Below are 19,613 nucleotides of genomic sequence, written 5' to 3'. Positions count from 1 at the left end.
ATCGAATAATAACGTCTATATGTGTTTACCTGATGTTTTTTATTTTTATTTTAGTGGTCGACGAGTTTTTATTATACTCGCAACAAAGGTTCATCAAAGGCAAAGTCTTGAATAAAGTTTCGCAAGGGTTTACTGATGCCATACTACCGGTGTCCTCGAGGAGAGCGAGGTTCGTTGGTCTAGATTTCGATGCTCGTGACAATTACATATATTATTCCGACGTTCTTCAGGACGTTATATACAGGATACATAGAAACGGAACAGGTAAGCGTTTACGCACCTTTTCACGCTTAACGTTGTACTTATGTAATAAACACGTTTTAGTGAAAACACCATTGTGTACTAGCTTATAACCGTGGAATATTTGCAGGTAGAGAAATTGTATTGGCGTCACAGAACGAGGGCGTGGAAGGCCTTGCCGTTGACTGGGTGGCCAAGAACCTGTACTATATCGACAGTAGAAAAGGTACATTGAACGTGTTAAGCACTCGCAACGTGACTAACAAAAGAGTGCTATTGAAGAATATGAAAAGACCAAGAGCAATTGTTGTTCACCCTAACAAGGGGTAAGTGTCGTAAGAAGAAAACATAATAATTTATGACTGCATTCGAGTCTGATACTCTGATAAAAAGTTTTACGGGTAACCTGCAGTACCTACACTATACAATATAATATAGTTTAGATCCTGTGAAAATTACATTTTACTTTTAACACTGACCTAAATCATTGTTGAAAATGTTTGTGCCAGATGGATTTAATTTTTACAGACGTTATAAGCAAACTTTTTTTTGTTTTTGATTCGGTAGGATACCGTTTTCTCAAAAATAATTGGTTTAAATTATGATTTAAATAGCGGCATGCAAAAATTATTTATTTCAATTAAATATATATGTACTGGGATGATTTCGCTATGAATTTTAATTGTATACAATTACCATGTAGTGTGCCTAATTGTGTTTAAAGTGCAAAATTTGATTATATCAAATCGTTATGTAACGACGCCGTGTTCATGACTTTTCATTATTGTATATTATTTAACGACTCCGAACATTATAATATTATGGTTAATGGATTTCAGGTATATATTCTTTTCGGAATGGGACCGACCGGCCAACATTAGCCGTGCGTACACCGACGGTTCGAATCTGATCGTGTTCCGTAACATCACACTGGGATGGCCAAACGGTTTGGCCGTGGATTTCGCTACGGACCGACTGTACTGGTGTGACGCACTGCTGGACCACGTCCAGCACTCGAATTTGGACGGAACAGACGTGAAGACTATCAACTCCACGCTTATACGACATCCGTTTTCGATAGTCACACATTACGGTATGCATTTCAATGATTTACTTGGTCTTAATTGGGCGTTTTAAGGCATTTTAAGTAACCCCCTAAACGACGATTCACAGTATTGAATAAAATGTTTGTTCCTTGATTTTAATTTTATAAAACACGTAATCATTGCGTCATCATTATACATACATATACAGTTGGTTAAATAGTTTGGTAAATTAAAAATTAAATTAACTTTTTAAGTCAACATATATGTATTATTAAATAGTTAATGCTTTGGTTAAGTATACGTATTGTTTCCTACTTGCAGAAGTACAGTAATTTGTGTTACATAGTTTCAATTTTGTGCAGTACCTAAGCTTTAATAATAGAGATAATGGACCTATATTATTATTGTAAAATTAAAAATTACGATAGATACTCAAATGACGATTACATTATTGTAAAAAACCCACCACAAAACACTCATAACATTCTTGCCTATTAGATTGGCTACAGTGGTAATTTATAACTCTATTGAAGTTCATAAGCTGTACACAAAATTGGAGAACCCACCGGAACACAAATTTGCTATACTGTCTTTGCTACTGGTCTTTACGAGTGCCGACCTTGTAGGGTTTGTTCGAAAACCCTGTAGGGCTGCTGCAGTTGGCACGGTGTGCTCCATTGACTGTATGGTTTTCTCTCGTAGATTGGATGTACATCACCGATTGGCGACTAGACGCCATAATCAAGATACATAAGCTGACCGGAGTCGTTTCCAACATCGAGGTCCGGGAGCCGCAGAACAACCGGCTGTATGGCGTAAAGATTTACAGTGAACACGAACAGCTGATCGACTACTCTCATCCGTGCTCGGTCGCGTCCAACTACGGTGGTTGCCAAAAGCTTTGTTTCGCGTTGCCGTCCAATAAGTCGTCGACGTCGTCGCTCCAGGCACAGTGCGGCTGTCCGTACGGCGAGAAGGTCGACTCGGACGGCAAGACGTGCGTGGCCGACCCGAGCGCCGAACCGCCGGTGACGGCTTGCCCGAACACGTGGGACTTCACGTGCAACAATATGCGGTGCATACCTAAGGCTTGGGTGTGTGACGGCGACGACGATTGTCTCGACAACTCCGACGAGGAACAAAATTGCACCAGTGAGTACAATATTATTATTAATACAATAATAATATATTTTAATAGTAGGTACTTACCTGAGTACCGACTTGTTGCGGTGTAAGTACTCGTTTTTAATGCTCACTTTAATAATATGTCACCATCATTCTGAACCGGATGTTATGGAAGTATTTAAAATACATTTAAAATACTTTTAAGAAAAAGTACCTATTAAAAAACTAATACAAATACTTGGCAGTATTTAAATACTTTTCAAATATTTTTTTCATTTTACTTTTTGTTAGTTTGTAATGTTACATTCAACTAATTATTATTAGACATTTTTGTAAAAATATTGTAAATAAAGTATTAAATCATTAAAAAAAAAAAAAAAAATGTCTGACGATACGTTCTGTCATTAAATATTATCCAACTGAAATCAATGGTACAATAATTGATAATTTTTTCATGTGTTTCAATTATTAATCTTCATTTCTCGCAGATAATCAATATTTTCCGTTTTACCCGAACGTGTAACGTATTATTTGTTGTTCTTTACTCATTTTCATAATCGTTTTTCAGAACCTACCTGCGCTCCGGGTGAATGGCAGTGCGGTTCCGGCCGTTGCGTACCGGGTACGTTCCGGTGCGACGGTGAAAACGACTGCGGCGATTACAGCGACGAAACGGGGTGCACGAACGTCACGTGCTCTTCGACTCAATTCTTATGCGACAATGGCCGCTGCGTACCGGCTACGTGGAAATGTGACTCCGAAAACGATTGTGGTGACGGTTCGGACGAAGGCGACTTTTGCGCTGAAAAAACGTGTGCCTATTTCCAAGTAGGTTCAATGCCGACCGATCGTTGACGGTTAGTCAAATAACAGTAATAATATAGTCGGAAATTCGTTGTCTGTTTTCAGTTCACTTGTCCGAGGTCCGGTCACTGTATTCCGCAGACGTGGGTGTGTGACGGCGACAACGACTGTTTCGATAACCAAGACGAAGAAGGTTGTCCACCAATCACGTGTTCACCGACACAGTTCAAGTGCGCCGACCTCAGGCAGTGCATACAGGAGACGTACAAGTGTGACGGCATATTGGACTGCAACGACGGCAGTGACGAGCTCGGTTGTCGTAAGTGCAGCTCAGTTCAGTTATTACTATTATAATTGAAAACGCATAATATTGAGAAAACATGTTGTATATTATATTGCGATATAGTTCTTTTAAAAATCATTATTTAAAAATTTTTATCAAATGGATTTGCTCACTTATGACAATGATAAAGTTGTACATCCAAAATACGATCAATAGATTCATATTAGAATTTTTTTTCTAATTATTTAAATATATTTTGATCGGTTAAAAATGCTCAATTGCTTATATACTTGATACGCAACATGTAATTGTTATCAAAAAAAAAAAATACAAATACAAACAAATTATAAGAATACGTATTATTTTTTTTTATTTAATTTAGCTACATTGGCTCCTAATCAGTGTGACACCGAAAAACAATTTCGCTGTGAAAAGTCAGGTATATGCATACCAAAAACGTGGTACTGTGACGGAACCGCTGACTGCGACGATGATTCAGATGAACCAAAAACTTGTGGACAAGTTTCTTGCCAGTCAAATTACTTTAAGTGTAACAATTCACAATGTATTTTCAAGGCATATATCTGTGATGGAAGAGATGACTGCGGTGATGGTTCTGATGAAGACTATAGACTTGCTTGCGGAGCACCACCATTCAAGTTAGTATATGAAAATTTGTAATTTTCCATTCAGTATAAATTAAAATTTTTTTTAATTAAATATATTATTTTTGTAGATGCATGTCAGGTGAATGGCAATGTCCCAATACAACAAACCGCTGTGTCAATATAACAAATGTATGTGACGGAATACCTCATTGTCCAAATGGTGCTGATGAAGGACCTAATTGTGATCTTCCTGAATGTGACAAAGAAGGCAGTTATTGCTCAAATGGATGTAAACAAACGCCAGTAGTAAGTTAGTTTAGATTGAATGGCTAATAAAATGTTGTACTGACTTTTAGTTTATATTAAAATAACAAAAATTATAGGGACCACTGTGCACATGTCCTCACGGTGAAGTCTTAAACACAACATATGAATGTATGGATCTTAATGAGTGTGATCCACCGGGTCTTTGCTCACAACATTGTACCAACACCAAAGGCAGTTATTTCTGTTCCTGTGCTTCTGGCTATATTTTAGAATCTGATAAACACACATGCAAAGCTTTAAGTAAGATGATACCTTGTTTGAAATAATAATTATATATTTCAGTTTTGTGTATTTTTTATTGGTAATTTTTATTTCTTGTTTTTTTTTTTTTTAGATCACAGCGCAGCGTTTTTAATAATTTCCAATCGTCATTCGATATTGGTTGCTGATCTCAAGGAACAAGGCCTAGAACGAGTCCCTATTATAGTGGAAAATGTTGTAGCAACTGCATCAAACATGCATACTGGAACTATATTTTGGTCAGATATGAAACTTAAAAAGATATCCAGGCTGGACAAAAGCAGCGAGCCTAAAGATGTTTGTACATATATATATATGTATTATGTTTTAATAATATTAATGTGTTTTTGATATTTTGTTTAGATAATTACATCTGGATTAGATTTGGTTGAAGGTTTAGCTTATGATTGGATTGGAGGACATATTTATTGGCTAGATTCCCGACTAAATACTGTTGAAGTGGCCAATGAAAATGGAACTAATCGCATTATTTTGCTGAAAGAAAATATTACTCAACCAAGAGGAATGATGTTAGATCCAAGTCCAGGGTAAGTTATTTAAACTTCATGAGAGTCAGTGAGATCAAATTAACATAAACTTTAAACATTTTTAGAGCCAGATGGCTATTTTGGACTGACTGGGGAGAAAATCCAAGAATTGAACGTGTTGGTATGGATGGCACAAACCGTTCTGTTATTATTAGCTCAAAGATTTATTGGCCTAATGGTTTAACATTGGACATTGTTAATCAAAGAGTATATTTTGCCGATTCTAAACTTGATTTCATAGACTTTTGTTATTATAACGGAACCGGTCGTCAACAAGTTATTGCTGGAAGTCACTATTTACTACATCCTCATTCACTTACTTTATTTGAAGATACACTTTACTGGACTGATAGGCAGTTGAATAGAGTAACATAAATTATAACTGAGTTTGTTATAATGTCAATTGTCTATACATTTTTTATTTTACTTATAGGTATTGTCAGCTCATAAATTTAAAGGAAAAAATCAAACTGTTGTTTCTCATTTAATTTCACAACCTTTAAGTATTCATGTACATCATCCATCTTTACAACCAATTACACCAAATCCATGTGAAAATGCTACATGCGAACAACTCTGTTTGTTGTCTCCTTCATCACCCAGTGGTTATACATGTAAATGTAAACCAGGATACAGAGTAGATAATGGCAAATGCAATGAAAGTAATAAACGATATGAAAATTGTATTTTTTTATATTGTCTAATAATAATTTTTTCCTAGATGAATCACCGTTTTTATTAGTCATGCGAGGTTACCAGATCATTGATGTCAGCTTAACACCCGGAGATAAAACTACAGGACATATTGTTCCAATTGTCGGTATCGAAGGAGGTACACAAGTTGATTATGATACTGAAACTAAATCATTGTTTTGGGTAGAAGGATTAAAAGTGAATGAAGAAGATGAAAGTATTAACAGCGTCAATGTACGTAGTCTTTGTTTTTCTAATATAATTTTATTTTTATTAATATTTATGTAAATATTTAGTGTACATTAATGATGTCCCCATATCACGGAGGAAATAAATCATCATTGTTAGGTGAACTCACTGGTTTTGTTGGTGCTCCATATGTCATAGCTTTTGACTGGAATGGTAGAAATTTGTATATTGGAAATAGAGAGTCTTCCAGCTTAGAAGTAGTCAAAGTAGATGGTATAAATAAATACAGAATGGTATTATTATCAAACAACGGAAAGGACATATCTGTGGCAACACCAACTGGTATTGTTTTGGATCCCAGTGAAGGGTAAGTGTTATCAAATGTTGTTTTTTTGTATTATGAACGGCATAAGATGTTTAGTTTATTGAGTGTGACCTTATACTTAACAAAACTTTTATACTTTTACAGAAAACTATATTGGGCTGACCAAGGAGGCTTTGGCGTACCCCCTAAGATAGGTAAAATTAATATGGATGGATCCAATCCTCAAGTGTTAATTAATGATGGTCATACACCAGAAGCAATTGCGATTGATTTAGAACAGAAAAACATTTATTACAGTACACAATATCCTAGCAATGTAAATTATTTGAACAAATCTATACTCACAATAAGGATGTTTCTGAATAAATAATTTAATTTTTTTTTCTCTCTAGATAAAAGTCATGAGTGTGAATGGCATGAATCATCGAACATTAATGAGTGATTATAATAGTATTGCTTTCCCAAAATCAATGGGAATTTACGATCGGTATCTATATTTCATAGACTCTAGATATGATCACCTTGTAAGAGTCAATGCTGAAGATGGTTCTGGGATGGAAAAAATTTTAGATAATGATCCAGATCTTAAATCATTGAAAGTGTTTTCAAAGAAAACCAGTGAGTTTCTAAAATATGTTTATATTTAAATGGGGAAAATTTATCTAATCAATACATTTTTTAGATGTAAATCATCCATGTGCTGTGACGAAGAATGGAGGATGTCAACAGTTTTGTATTCCGAGTGAAAATGGTAACAGAGTTTGTGCTTGCTCTGTTGGATACAAGAAGGAATTTGATATAAAGTGTACACCTCATTCTTCATTTGCGGTTGTTTCTCAAGTAGATTTAGTTAGGGGATATAGTCTTACTGATACACTTGATGCTATTGTTCCAATATCGGGACCAGGTAAATAATATAATACGTGAACTGTTAATGTTTAAGTCATATCTCATATGTCAGTTTAACAGTTTTTTGTCTTATCTCAGATAATTTATTGTAAAACCTGTTGAGAAAAATGTCAAAGTAATATCCTAAAAAGCTTAATTCTCTATTTAAGTTATTAACAGCATTTTTTTTATGAGATATATATGCATTTTTTAGTCTTCATAGTGATTTATGTCCTTCAATTACACTTTATATTATAGTATGAAGCAATTATCCATATTGTCATAGAACATGTCTCATATTGATAATCTAGGTACCTATATAATTTGTTGATTGTGGGTTCACAATTTTTATTTTGTTCAAATTAATGTACATTATGTATTTATATATAATCATTTATATCTTCACTACTTGTTGAAAGTAATGTTCAGTTTCTGCTATAGTTTTACGTTATATGAATTTTAAAAATTTTAATATTAAAAACTCTTTCGAAGACCATTAAATTAATTATTAATGATATCAGTAATAGGTTGGATAAAGATAACAGAAGATAAAATGTCTTAACAATTTTTTTGTGTTAGATTATTGTATTGCTAGTATTAAAAATTGCTTTATTGGAAAAATAACAATGACAATTTTAGTACATTTGGATATTCTTGTGATTTTTTTGAACTAGGCTCAACATTATATTTTATATTCGTAAATTATTCGCTTCACTTAATTGTTAAACTTACCTATCTACCTAAAAATTATTTTTTATATTTTTTATCTGATTTTTGTTCTAATTTTTAGATTGTGAAACTATTTTTATACACAAATTCGTTTATTTACTGTTCATAAATCATTGAACAACTTCAATAAAAACATGATGTCAATACCATAACTCTTAGAATTGAACATACTTAAATACTAATACCATACATTTTTCGTATTGTGTTCCCCAAAATATATTTTCTAACTTATATTTATATTTATACTTACTTCAAAAATATTTTATAGGACATCATATATTACATGTGGACGTTCACGTGTCCCAAAACTGGATATATTGGGTGGAGTTCAACCGTGGTATATGGAACGGTATTTACAGAATACGACCAAATGGTACTGAGCTTCAGCATGTAATTAAAGATGGAATCGGTTCTAATGGCATACGGGGTCTAACGATTGATTGGATTGCGGGAAATATGTATTTTACGAACGTGTTCCCGCATGAAAATTACGTAGAGGTATGTTGGCTAGACGGTTCCATGCGCAAAGTTCTTGTCAAAACAACAACGGACGCGCCAAAAGAACTGGCAGTGAACCCAATCAAGCGATTGTTATATTGGATCGATTATGGTCAGTATCCGAAAATTGGCAAAGCATATTTGGACGGATCTAATTGGATGCCAATTGTGACCACCGGAATAAGTCAGCCTAGGGATTTAACTGTCGATATGATCACTCACGATGTGTACTGGGTGGATGCCAGATTAGATTTAATTCAGAAAGTATCGTCCAGCGGAGGTGAAAGACAAGTGAGTCTCGTAAACCTTTTTTTTTTTTACCCAAGTCGTGTTTCTAATTTCTATAAATATGTTCGTTACGTGTATAAATATTATTTTTTAAATTATTTTTTTTAGATCGTTCGACGAAATATTCCAAATCCGATGGGTATCGCCATACATTTAAGCGATATGTATTGGGTCGATAGAAATTTAAAGACTGTATTTAAGGCTTCCAAACTCCCAGGAAACAATTCCATGCCTATTCCAATTAGAACTGGCCTCCCTAGATTGCGTGATATAGCTATATTTGACGTTAATACCCAACCTCCGGACGAGTCCAACTCTTGTTCAAGATTTGGTAATGGGGGATGCGATCAATTGTGTTTCTCGTTTCCGCCTTCATACTCGATAAATAAATTCTTGTTCCGCTGCGACTGTGCCACTGGAGTTATAGCAGCCGGCACTGGAACTAAATGCGACACTGTATCCGAATACTTAGTGTTTGCCACAAGGACTGAAATACGATCCGCAAGTTTGGACCCTCTGTCAACTACATTGCCATTTAAACCAGTAGTACGTATCTCAGTTGGTTAATGATTATAATTATAATTATAATTGATAATTTATATTTGTTATTTATAAAGGGTAACCTATCGAATGTGGTTGGTCTGGACTTTGACTATGCGGACAACAAGTTATTCTTCACTCAAATAAGACCGATGTCTCAGATATCATCTGTGTCAAGTAATTCGCCCAGCAACAGTCAAATAAAGACGATATTAGGCCGACGAATCAATCCAGAAGGAATTTCGTACGACTGGACTCAGAAAAAAATATACTGGACGGATTCATCAAACAATTCTATTTATGCCATGAATATAGATGGCACTGAAGTGGTGATGATTGCTAGAGTTGAAAGACCTAGAGCAATCGTAGTCGACCCGTGCAATGGGTTAGTAAAAAAATTTATAATTGTTAAACATCTTGTTTTTGTTTATTAAAAATCGTTTTTTTCTTTAGAACGTTGTATTTCACTGATTGGGGACGTTTCGGTACTGCCGGAAAGATCTTCAGGACTACAATGGCAGGATCCCTGAAAAAAGCCATCATCGACAAAGACTTGTCACAGCCCAGTGGTTTGACGATTGATTTTGATGACCAAATGTTGTACTGGTCTGATGCCGTCCGAGAAAAAATAGAAAGATCTACACTGGATGGCGGTAATCGTGAAGTATTAATAACTGCAACCATCTATCCGTTTGCTTTGACCGTCCATGGAAATTATATATATTGGACAGACCTTCAACTAAGAGGTGTTTATAGGGCAGAAAAACACACCGGAGCCAACATGATAGAAATAATTAAAAGATTAGACGATTCGCCCAGGGATATAGCTATATACTCAAAAGACAGGCAAAAATGTTCGGTAAATCCTTGCTCGATTAGCAACGGTGGGTGTACTCAGAGCTGTCATCCCGGACCCAACGCTACTGCTGAATGCAAGTGTGATGATAATTCGAAACTCGTAAATGAAGGCCGTATGTGCGTTAATAAGAACATCACTTGTGAGAGTAATAAGTTCCATTGTCGTAACGGCAAGTGTATCTCACGCATGTGGTCGTGCGACGGCGACGACGATTGTGGCGATAACAGTGACGAAGACCCTAAATACTGTGGTACGTATAGTTTATATACACGGTTTCCTAAAATCTAACCGTGATTGATATGTGTTTTTACAGTAGAATTAATAGTACATCTATAATTATCAATTATATGCAATATACTTGAACTTCATATTACACTGCTAATTCAACTAAAAAAAAATGTAATTATAATAAAACTATTTTTATTCTTATAGCATACCATTCGTGTAGTACTAACGAGTTCCGATGTGCCAACGGTCGGTGTATATTTAAAACATGGAAATGTGATCATGAAAATGACTGTAAAGACGGATCTGATGAAGTTGGATGTGTTTATCCACCATGCGCAGATGGGGAGTTTACTTGTGCAAACTCCAGATGTATTGCTATGTCACAAGTAAGTTTGCATTTAAGAATTAAAATTATTATTATTTTCAAATATATTGTTAATCATATATGTATATATTAATTAATGATTAAAAGTAAAAAAGATAGAAATCGGTGAGAAAATAAATATTATATCAATCCCAAAACAATATACCTATTAAAATTAGGTACAAATTTTAAAATAATTGGAATAACCTTTAAAACAAAATGGCAATATCTTTTATATGGTGTAATATCATAATTGGTAATCTATATTCTTTGTGATTGGCGAGATAAATTAACGCACTTACAATGTAGGTGCTGAAAGTATACATAATGTATACATTTCAACGCTGTATAACATTTATCTGTATTTTTTATATTTTCTGTTTGTTGTTTTTCTAGTTCCTTTTGAAACTTGTTTATACGGATTTTATTTTATAGATATAGTTACGAGAAATTGATAATGCTTGATTAAGGCTATATAAAGTTTTGTTAATTGCAAATTTTTTGTACTACACAATCCATATTAAACCACCACATCAATGTAAATTTTTTTAAATTTTTAGGTATGCAATGGTGTTAACGACTGCAAAGATAACGCGACTTCGGATGAAACCCACGACCGGTGTCCGAAGAATATAACGTGTCCGGCCAACCATCTGAAGTGCGAGAAAACGAACATATGCGTGGAACCATACTGGTTGTGCGACGGTGACAATGACTGCGGTGACAATAGTGACGAGGACTCTGTGCATTGTTCCCAGAGGACCTGCCCGACGAACAGTTTCCGGTGTCCAAATCATAGGTGTATACCAGCCACGTGGTATTGCGATGGTGACGATGATTGTGGTGATGGATCGGATGAACCACCCGAGTACTGCAAGTCAGAGGGCCGTACGTGTTTCGGTGACCTATTTACGTGCGACAATGGCAATTGTATACCTAGAATTTACATCTGTGACGGAGACAACGATTGTTTGGATAATTCCGACGAGGACATAAGACACCAGTGCAGTGAGTATAACTATTTCACTTGTTTAGTGTTTATCAGAAGGCCGTATTTAAGAAGGATGTGAGGTGGCAAAAAAGGGCTGTTGACCCGGCTAGTTATATATATATTTTTAAAATTTTCATTGTTTTAATCCTTAAATAACTTCATTTGTTTATTTCCTACAGTAATTATTACATTTTTACATTAATTTGTAATTTATATTATTAAGATATTAACAAAAATCCAATAGCAGTTACCATTGAAAGGGATCTTACCTACACAATCAATTATTATCTTAATAATTAATTAATCATTTTCTGAGTTACAATCAAAGAAGAAAATTTAAATTATTTAAATTTCTATTTAAAGAAAATAGTTCATTATATTATAAAAATTGTTTTTTAAAACTAATATTTTTTGTATAATTAACTGTTTTTTTGGTCCCTGGACAGGAATATTTCAAATACAACCATTATATTTTATAATGCTGTCTAATTTTTAGGTCTACTGTTGGTAAAAGTTATTTAATATGTTTATCTAGCATAGGTTCGGATATTATGTAGTATTGCGTTTAAAAAACAGCGACAAAAATGTTAAAAATTTAAAAATAATTCAGTCTCCTCGTATTGTGATATTAATATTACTTTTTCCCCGTAGACAACCGTAAATGCGACGAATCGACCGAATTCACGTGTCTGGCGAACAAGGCGTGGAACCGGGCACAGTGTATACCTAAAAAGTGGCTGTGCGACGGCGACCCGGACTGCGTTGATGGAGCGGACGAGAATGCAGCGTTGCTCAACTGCACGACGGTAGCCAACTGCACTGCTGATCAGTTCACGTGCGGCAACGGGCGGTGCATCAACCGTGGCTGGGTGTGTGACCACGACAACGACTGTGGCGACGGTACGGACGAGGGCAAGGACTGTCACTCTCAATACAAGACGTGTTCGCCGCGGGAGTTCGCTTGTCAGAACTTCAAGTGCATCCGGAACACGTATCGGTGCGATGGCGAGGACGATTGCGGCGATAACTCGGACGAGTTCGGATGTCCGGCAGGTGGCCGGAACGGATCGGCGACTGCGTGCGGCACTGAACAGTTCCGGTGCGCCAGCGGGCAGTGCATTAACGCCACGTTGGTGTGCAACAAAGTGTCGGATTGCGCAGACGACAGTGACGAGCCAGCCCACTGTAACGTGGACGAATGCGCCCGAGTCGAGCTCAACCAGTGCGCTCATCGGTGCATAGACACCCCCACTGGGTTCACGTGCGAGTGCAATGAGGGATACAAGTCAGTCTTAATTTTTTTATCGTGATTAATCATTTTTATTCACATACATAAACGACAGCTAACTAGACGTGTTTCGTGATAAAAATCCATTCCAAATTCTGGACCAGAATTTTTTAGTTAGGATACATAATACTCGTGCACTAGTTGCGGTCCACATTATTATTATTTTTTCGATATCTATTAAAGGTTACTTATGAAAAACATATTTTAGACTAAAATAGTTTATTTAAATCTATATTATAATATTGTCGATTGACGTTATTTTTAACAAGCAACGATAATATCATATGTATGCATTTATAATACACACTGCTTAAAATAGTAATTAGTAATCGGGCCAAAACTAGGATATAAGTTATTGACGTATAAAAAGTTGAATCGAAGTATTAGTATAAATATTCAATGAATGAGTAATCAATTGTATTGCACATTAATTTGATTACTCGGTCAATTTTATAACAAACACGAATTATGTATACTTCAATTTCGTACAATATTATTAATTTATTTGTTAATATATTTCATGATAACTGTTATGCATCATGAGCTTGTGTCTTATCATTCATTTATAGATACGTATATTTATAGATGTTCAGTATTTTAAACGTTTCTATGTGTTTTATTTGTCTTAGGCTTATGGAAGACGGTAAAGCGTGTGACGATATTAATGAGTGTGTGGAAGTGCCAGGGGCTTGTTCACAGTATTGCCTGAACACTCCGGGATCATTTTACTGTAAATGCGACGAAACTTATTACGACCGGACGTCTGATGAACGAACGTGCAAGCGGCGTGACAGAAACAAACCTTGGCTAATATTCACCAACAAATATTATGTGCGAAACATGTCGTTGGACGCATCTGAGTACTCGCTCAACCATCAAGACCTGTTGAACGTGGTCGCGTTGGATTTCGATTATGCGGAAGAAAAATTGTATTTCTGTGACGTGAGCGCGAAAACCATTTACAGGACGAAAGTGGGAAGTACGGAACGCGAGAAGATCATTAGACATGACAGCCACGGTCTGGAAGGCATCGCTGTAGATTGGGTCGGCAGAAAATTGTATTGGCTCGACCGACACAGTAAACACCTGGAGGTGGCCGAGTTGAACGGCACCAATAGGAGGACGCTGAAAGCCGGCATTCAAGATCCAAGAGCAATAGCTGTGCATCCGGGAACTGGTTACTTGTACTTTACAAGTTGGCATCTTCAGGTACGCTATAAAAGTTACTTTTTTCTTTACTTGATAGAAATATACATAATATATTTAAAAATTACACGTGGTATTAAACTGATTAAGTTAATTTCCTTGTAAATTTTCGAAAAATATATGGTATTTATTTATAACACTATTTGTAGGTATAGCTTTAAAAAAATAATATATATTTTTATCGTTAAATTCATTTCGATTTATTTGACGAATAAAAAAAAATTATAAAGTAATAATACAGATAATATTTATTTAAAAAAAAATTGTTATTAGAAATTAAAATATACAATATAGGTATACATAAGTTATATAGTTTTTTTTCTAGTCGAATTAATGTATAAAGTATTCATTTTTTATTTACAGGCTTATATAGGAAAAATCGGCATGGACGGAAGCAACTTTACGCAAATTTTGACACATGAAAATGACATCGCTTGGCCAAACGCCCTAACCATTGATTACTTCACAGAACGCATTTATTGGGCTGATGCTCATTTAGATTATATAGCTTCGGCTGATCTGGAAGGCAGACACAAACACATTGTACTCTCTGGAGAACGCGTGCCACACGTGTTCGCACTCACGTTGTTCGACGACGAGTTATTCTGGACGGATTGGAACTTGAAAGCTATCGTCAAGTCGAATAAGTTTACAGGTGGGTTATACAATAAAAATCTATGTTCATCTCATTTTTATTCAAAGCTACTTAAAGACCATAATTAAATTTGAAAAAAAAAACTCTTTAACACTTCTTTACAATATTTGAATAGGTTTATAATATTATGTATACTTAATATAGTTGGTCAAGATTGTAGCGTTTGTTAAGTGTATTAAACACATTTTAAAAGTATTCTTAACAATATTGGTGGACTCTATCTATCCAAAATCAGTCAAACGTGACTAACTTTAAAAATGTGTTTTTTCAGGTCACGATTATAGAGTACTTAGAAACACCACGCATCGGCCGTATGATTTGCACGTCTATCACAATTTGCGACAAATTCCGTTTGCCAACCCGTGTGGTGGCGATAACGGTGGCTGTTCACATCTGTGCCTCTTGCGTCCTGTTCCCGGAGTGGATACGTCTCCTGACGGTTATTTGGATGCCAAGAGTCCAGTATCGTTTACATGCGCCTGTCCTAACCAGTTCTACCTGGACCCTCGAGATAACAAGACCTGCATATCCAACTGCACCGTTGGTCAGCATGAATGCAAGGAAAACGATCAAAAGTGTATTCCATGGTTTTGGAAGTACGTTTGAACAAAAATAGATATTTCCTCGTTTATACCATCATTGTGTTGAAAATCGAGACCAATATTTTTATAAATTTCAGGTGTGACGGAGAAAGGGACTGTGCCGACGGAACGGACGAAATCCAAAGTCAGTGTCCCACGAGATATTGCCGCGGAGGAGCATTCCAGTGCGCAAATCGGAACTGTACGCCGTCAGCCACAATTTGTGATGGTGTTGATGATTGTGGAGACGGATCTGACGAGAAAAACTGCGAATTACCTTGCCCGAGTATCGAATTCAAATGTCGTTCAAATGGAAGGTGTATATTGGATTCGTGGAAATGTGATGGTGAACCTGACTGTAAAGACGGTAGTGACGAAGATCCGGCGATGTGCCGTAAGTGCTTTTGATAATTAATTCGTTCGTAGAGCTTTTTTAAACTATTTTATACAATTAACCTGTTTCACAATGTTTTACAATTAAATTTAGTTTGATTACCTAAAAAAAAAGTTATATTATTATCTTATTTTAACATAGATATGTTATTAGGCCGGCTAAGAATTTTATTTTTTCTATTTAAATGGATTTTCGTAAGATTTTTTTCTGACCGATTTTGCTTTACAGTTTACTTAAGTTGTCCCTTGCAACTTATGTATTAAATAATTACATTACCATAATAACCTCGTTGATAGGTTTTTTTAAAAATTATATAATTATATTTTAGCTATTCAAATTTTTTTGTCTTTACTAGTTACACTATAATTTATCTTTATAATTAAATGTGTTTTTTTTATTATTATTGTTTTACTCGCAGATAATAGAGAATGTGATCCGAAGTCAGAATTCTCGTGTAAGAACGGTCGATGTATACCAAAATTGTGGGTTTGCGATTTTGACAACGATTGTGGCGATGACTCAGATGAACCGGCCTACATGTGCCGACAACGGAACTGTACGACCGGATGGCAGAGATGTCCAGGAAAGACCAATTACCGGTGCATACCGAAGTGGTTGTTCTGTGACGGCAAGGATGATTGCCGCGACGGTTCGGACGAGCTTCCAGAGAACTGTCCGAAATGTCAAGCTGCGACGGACTTCCAGTGTAAAAATAATAGATGTATACCAAAGAGATGGTTGTGTGACTTCGAAAACGACTGCGGTGACAATTCAGACGAGTCGGAAGACTTGTGCAAAGGACTATATCGACAGTGTTCCGAGTCTGAATTCCAGTGTTCCAACGGAAAATGTATACCGGGCCAATGGAGATGTGACCATGACGATGATTGCGGAGACAACTCAGACGAACTCAACTGTGGTGGATTCCAGTGCAAGAATGGTACATTCCAGTGTAAGAGTGGACATTGTATCGCGTCTTACTTCCGATGCGACGGTGACAGGGACTGTCGGGACTTCAGTGATGAGATAGGTTGTCCGCCCAGGTACCCCGACGGTCGGTACTGTCCTAAGAACAAGTTTGAGTGTAAGACCACTAAGCTGTGTGTTTTCAATTCTGAGATCTGTGATGGGGAAGACGATTGCGGTGATGGTTCTGACGAAGCATCTGAACTTTGTTGTGAGTTTTTTTTTGGATTTATAACAAAATATGATATTATAATTCATGAGCACCTATCACCAATAATATATTTTTTTTTACAGCCAATATGAGTTGTACCCTCGACAACCGTTTCTCTTGTGATAACAAACACTGTATCCCGATGTACCAGCGTTGTGACGGCGTGGACAATTGTGGAGACGGTTCTGACGAAAATGACCTGAGCGTTTGCGGTATGATGCACAACATTAGACAGTGTGATCATTACACAGAGTTCACATGTGCAAATCGCGAATGTGTCAACAAGTCAAAATTGTGTAACCTCCAGTATGATTGCGAAGATCTATCAGATGAAAAAGGATGCCGTAAGTTAATAAATGCTGTACGACTGTGATCAGTTTTGTGACGTTTGGTGTTTTATCGTTTCAGACTATTCAGGTACGTGCTTAGAATCTACAAAAGGTGGTTGTGAACACTACTGCTTAAACGTTACGTCGGGCAAAGGATTTAGCTGCGCTTGTTATGCGGGATACGAGATTGGAGAAAACAGTAAAAAATGTGAAGGTAAGTTTGAACAGCAGTTATGCAACATAAAAAAATCTCTGTGTTTATACAAGTAATATAAATGTCTTAATACCATTATAGATTTGAACGAATGTGAATTGGGACTTCACCATTGTTCTCAAGACTGTACAAACATAAATGGCTCGTTCATTTGTTCGTGTCGCGAAGGTTTTGTATTGAGCGATTTGTTTAGCGGCGTGTGCAAAGCCGTAGATCCGAAATTGACTATAGTATACACTAATGGTCCTGAATTACGTGGTTACGAATCCAACGAGAGGAAACATTTGTCGATCCTCGGCAATGAAAAACGTATACGAGCTATTGATTACGATCCCAAAACTGAAATACTTTATTGGGCCGATTCGTACGATCATTCGATAAAACGTTCGTACATGGTGGACGCCAAGAGTGGACAAGTGAAAGTGGGATACCCTCAAGATCTGGACATGGTGAAAGGACCGTTTAAGCCTGTGGCGGTAGCCATAGACTGGATGGGTGACAACCTCTATTGGGCTGAGGTCGACCTATCGAAAGAGGATAAACCAGCGGGTGGAATTATGGTTTCTAAACAAGACGGAAGATATCAAAGGTCAATTATTAACAGTGGTACGTATATATAATATGTGAAGGATAGATCCATACAGTTATTTAAATAAAATTTAGTTACATTATACAACTAAACATCTGTTTATTTTCTGCAGGATTGGAAACACCTTCCTCTTTGGTTTTGGATCCCGAAATGGGTAAAATGTTCTGGGCGGACGTAGGAGAAACCCCAAAAATTGAAATGTCGTGGATGGATGGGTCTAGAAGAACGCCATTGGTCACCACCAGATTGCACTACCCGACAGGATTAACCGTTGATACGGCTATGGACCATTCCTTGTATTGGGTGGATACTAAACTCAATGTCATCGAGTCAATTAAATACGACCAAAAGAACAGAGTTGTTGTGATACGTGGAGGTGAGTGTCGATTTACACGTAAAGTTGTTGGAAATTTGTTAGTTATTTATCATGCTTATCGTTTTATGTACAGAACATTTGCATCACCCTATATCGCTGGATCTGTTTGAAAACCAACTGTATTGGCTATCTAGAGAAACCGGCGAGTTGATGAAACAAGATAAGTTCGGTCGTGGAGTCCCAGTCACCATTGCCAAGGACTTGGTTAATCCAACCGGCGTTAAAGGTTGGTTACTCTCAGAAACCGTGTTTTTTCCTATTAATCAATTAATTCATAAAATTATCCATTTACTTTAGTTTACCATCGGCAAAGATATAATTATACAATGCCAAACATGTGCCAATCGGCCGGATGTTCACATTTATGCCTATTGGTACCTGCGGGCGTATATTGCGCATGTCCAGACCATACTCATGTACAGCAAGGCGTTAGTGAAAAAATTTGCGACGCTGGTAATTATAATTTATATGTTTTAGACCTACACGAATGTGATATAGGTAATAAGTGAATTTTAAAACTAAAACTATGCTTTATCAATTGCAGCCGAAGAACCGCCAAAACCAGCACCGCGAATTTGTCGCTGTCTAAATGGTGGTATTTGTACCGAAGAAGGGGAGGATGGCGAACTCAATTGTTTGTGTCAACCTGATTTTAGCGGTCGTGTATGTGACATCACTTCGAAACGGATCAGACGACAGGGTATTTTCAGTTCCATGCTTATCATTCCATTGACTGGACTTTTGTTACTGTTAGTCGCTGGTGCGATTTTCATTTTCATTCGCAAGAGACCATTGTATGTATAATTTTTTATGAGTACTTACTAACGATAAACAACTATTTATGTTATTGTTTTCGTTGCAGTGGTAAAGGAGCAGTACTTGGAAGCTTGACCAACTCTCAAAGCGTGTCCTTTAGACAAGGGACGAATGTCGAGTTCGGTCCCAATGCATTCAACAACGGTCCTGGAGGAGGGGTAAATGAGAAAACTAA

At 36.4% G+C, this 19,613-nt stretch overlaps 1 protein-coding gene across 1 annotated transcript in view; it reads left to right on the top strand.

The window, feature by feature from the left end:
- Positions 1-19,613, top strand: part of LOC114129153 (low-density lipoprotein receptor-related protein 2) — a 63,463-nt gene that overhangs the window by 42,959 nt on the left and 891 nt on the right. Inside the window, exons 9-46 of the mRNA XM_027993803.2 lie at positions 55-264; positions 371-566; positions 1,080-1,333; positions 1,989-2,438; positions 2,980-3,239; positions 3,321-3,534; positions 3,881-4,157; positions 4,235-4,412; positions 4,490-4,673; positions 4,768-4,970; positions 5,037-5,221; positions 5,287-5,587; positions 5,655-5,883; positions 5,943-6,148; positions 6,211-6,470; positions 6,573-6,744; positions 6,821-7,046; positions 7,111-7,335; positions 8,314-8,834; positions 8,940-9,377; positions 9,449-9,756; positions 9,825-10,480; positions 10,663-10,844; positions 11,383-11,830; positions 12,465-13,098; positions 13,731-14,310; positions 14,671-14,962; positions 15,234-15,558; positions 15,642-15,937; positions 16,356-17,114; positions 17,198-17,458; positions 17,523-17,657; positions 17,739-18,263; positions 18,359-18,622; positions 18,696-18,848; positions 18,920-19,075; positions 19,167-19,416; positions 19,485-19,596. Of these exons, the coding sequence (XP_027849604.2) occupies positions 55-264; positions 371-566; positions 1,080-1,333; positions 1,989-2,438; positions 2,980-3,239; positions 3,321-3,534; positions 3,881-4,157; positions 4,235-4,412; positions 4,490-4,673; positions 4,768-4,970; positions 5,037-5,221; positions 5,287-5,587; positions 5,655-5,883; positions 5,943-6,148; positions 6,211-6,470; positions 6,573-6,744; positions 6,821-7,046; positions 7,111-7,335; positions 8,314-8,834; positions 8,940-9,377; positions 9,449-9,756; positions 9,825-10,480; positions 10,663-10,844; positions 11,383-11,830; positions 12,465-13,098; positions 13,731-14,310; positions 14,671-14,962; positions 15,234-15,558; positions 15,642-15,937; positions 16,356-17,114; positions 17,198-17,458; positions 17,523-17,657; positions 17,739-18,263; positions 18,359-18,622; positions 18,696-18,848; positions 18,920-19,075; positions 19,167-19,416; positions 19,485-19,596 (11,525 nt within the window). The remainder of the gene's footprint in view (positions 1-54; positions 265-370; positions 567-1,079; positions 1,334-1,988; positions 2,439-2,979; positions 3,240-3,320; positions 3,535-3,880; positions 4,158-4,234; positions 4,413-4,489; positions 4,674-4,767; positions 4,971-5,036; positions 5,222-5,286; positions 5,588-5,654; positions 5,884-5,942; positions 6,149-6,210; positions 6,471-6,572; positions 6,745-6,820; positions 7,047-7,110; positions 7,336-8,313; positions 8,835-8,939; positions 9,378-9,448; positions 9,757-9,824; positions 10,481-10,662; positions 10,845-11,382; positions 11,831-12,464; positions 13,099-13,730; positions 14,311-14,670; positions 14,963-15,233; positions 15,559-15,641; positions 15,938-16,355; positions 17,115-17,197; positions 17,459-17,522; positions 17,658-17,738; positions 18,264-18,358; positions 18,623-18,695; positions 18,849-18,919; positions 19,076-19,166; positions 19,417-19,484; positions 19,597-19,613) is intronic.

This window comes from Aphis gossypii, chromosome 1, assembly GCF_020184175.1.
Source record: "Aphis gossypii isolate Hap1 chromosome 1, ASM2018417v2, whole genome shotgun sequence".
Taxonomy (NCBI): domain Eukaryota; kingdom Metazoa; phylum Arthropoda; class Insecta; order Hemiptera; family Aphididae; genus Aphis; species Aphis gossypii.
The sequence above is the reverse complement of the archived record's forward strand: the minus strand, read 5'-3'. Positions and strand labels throughout refer to the sequence as shown.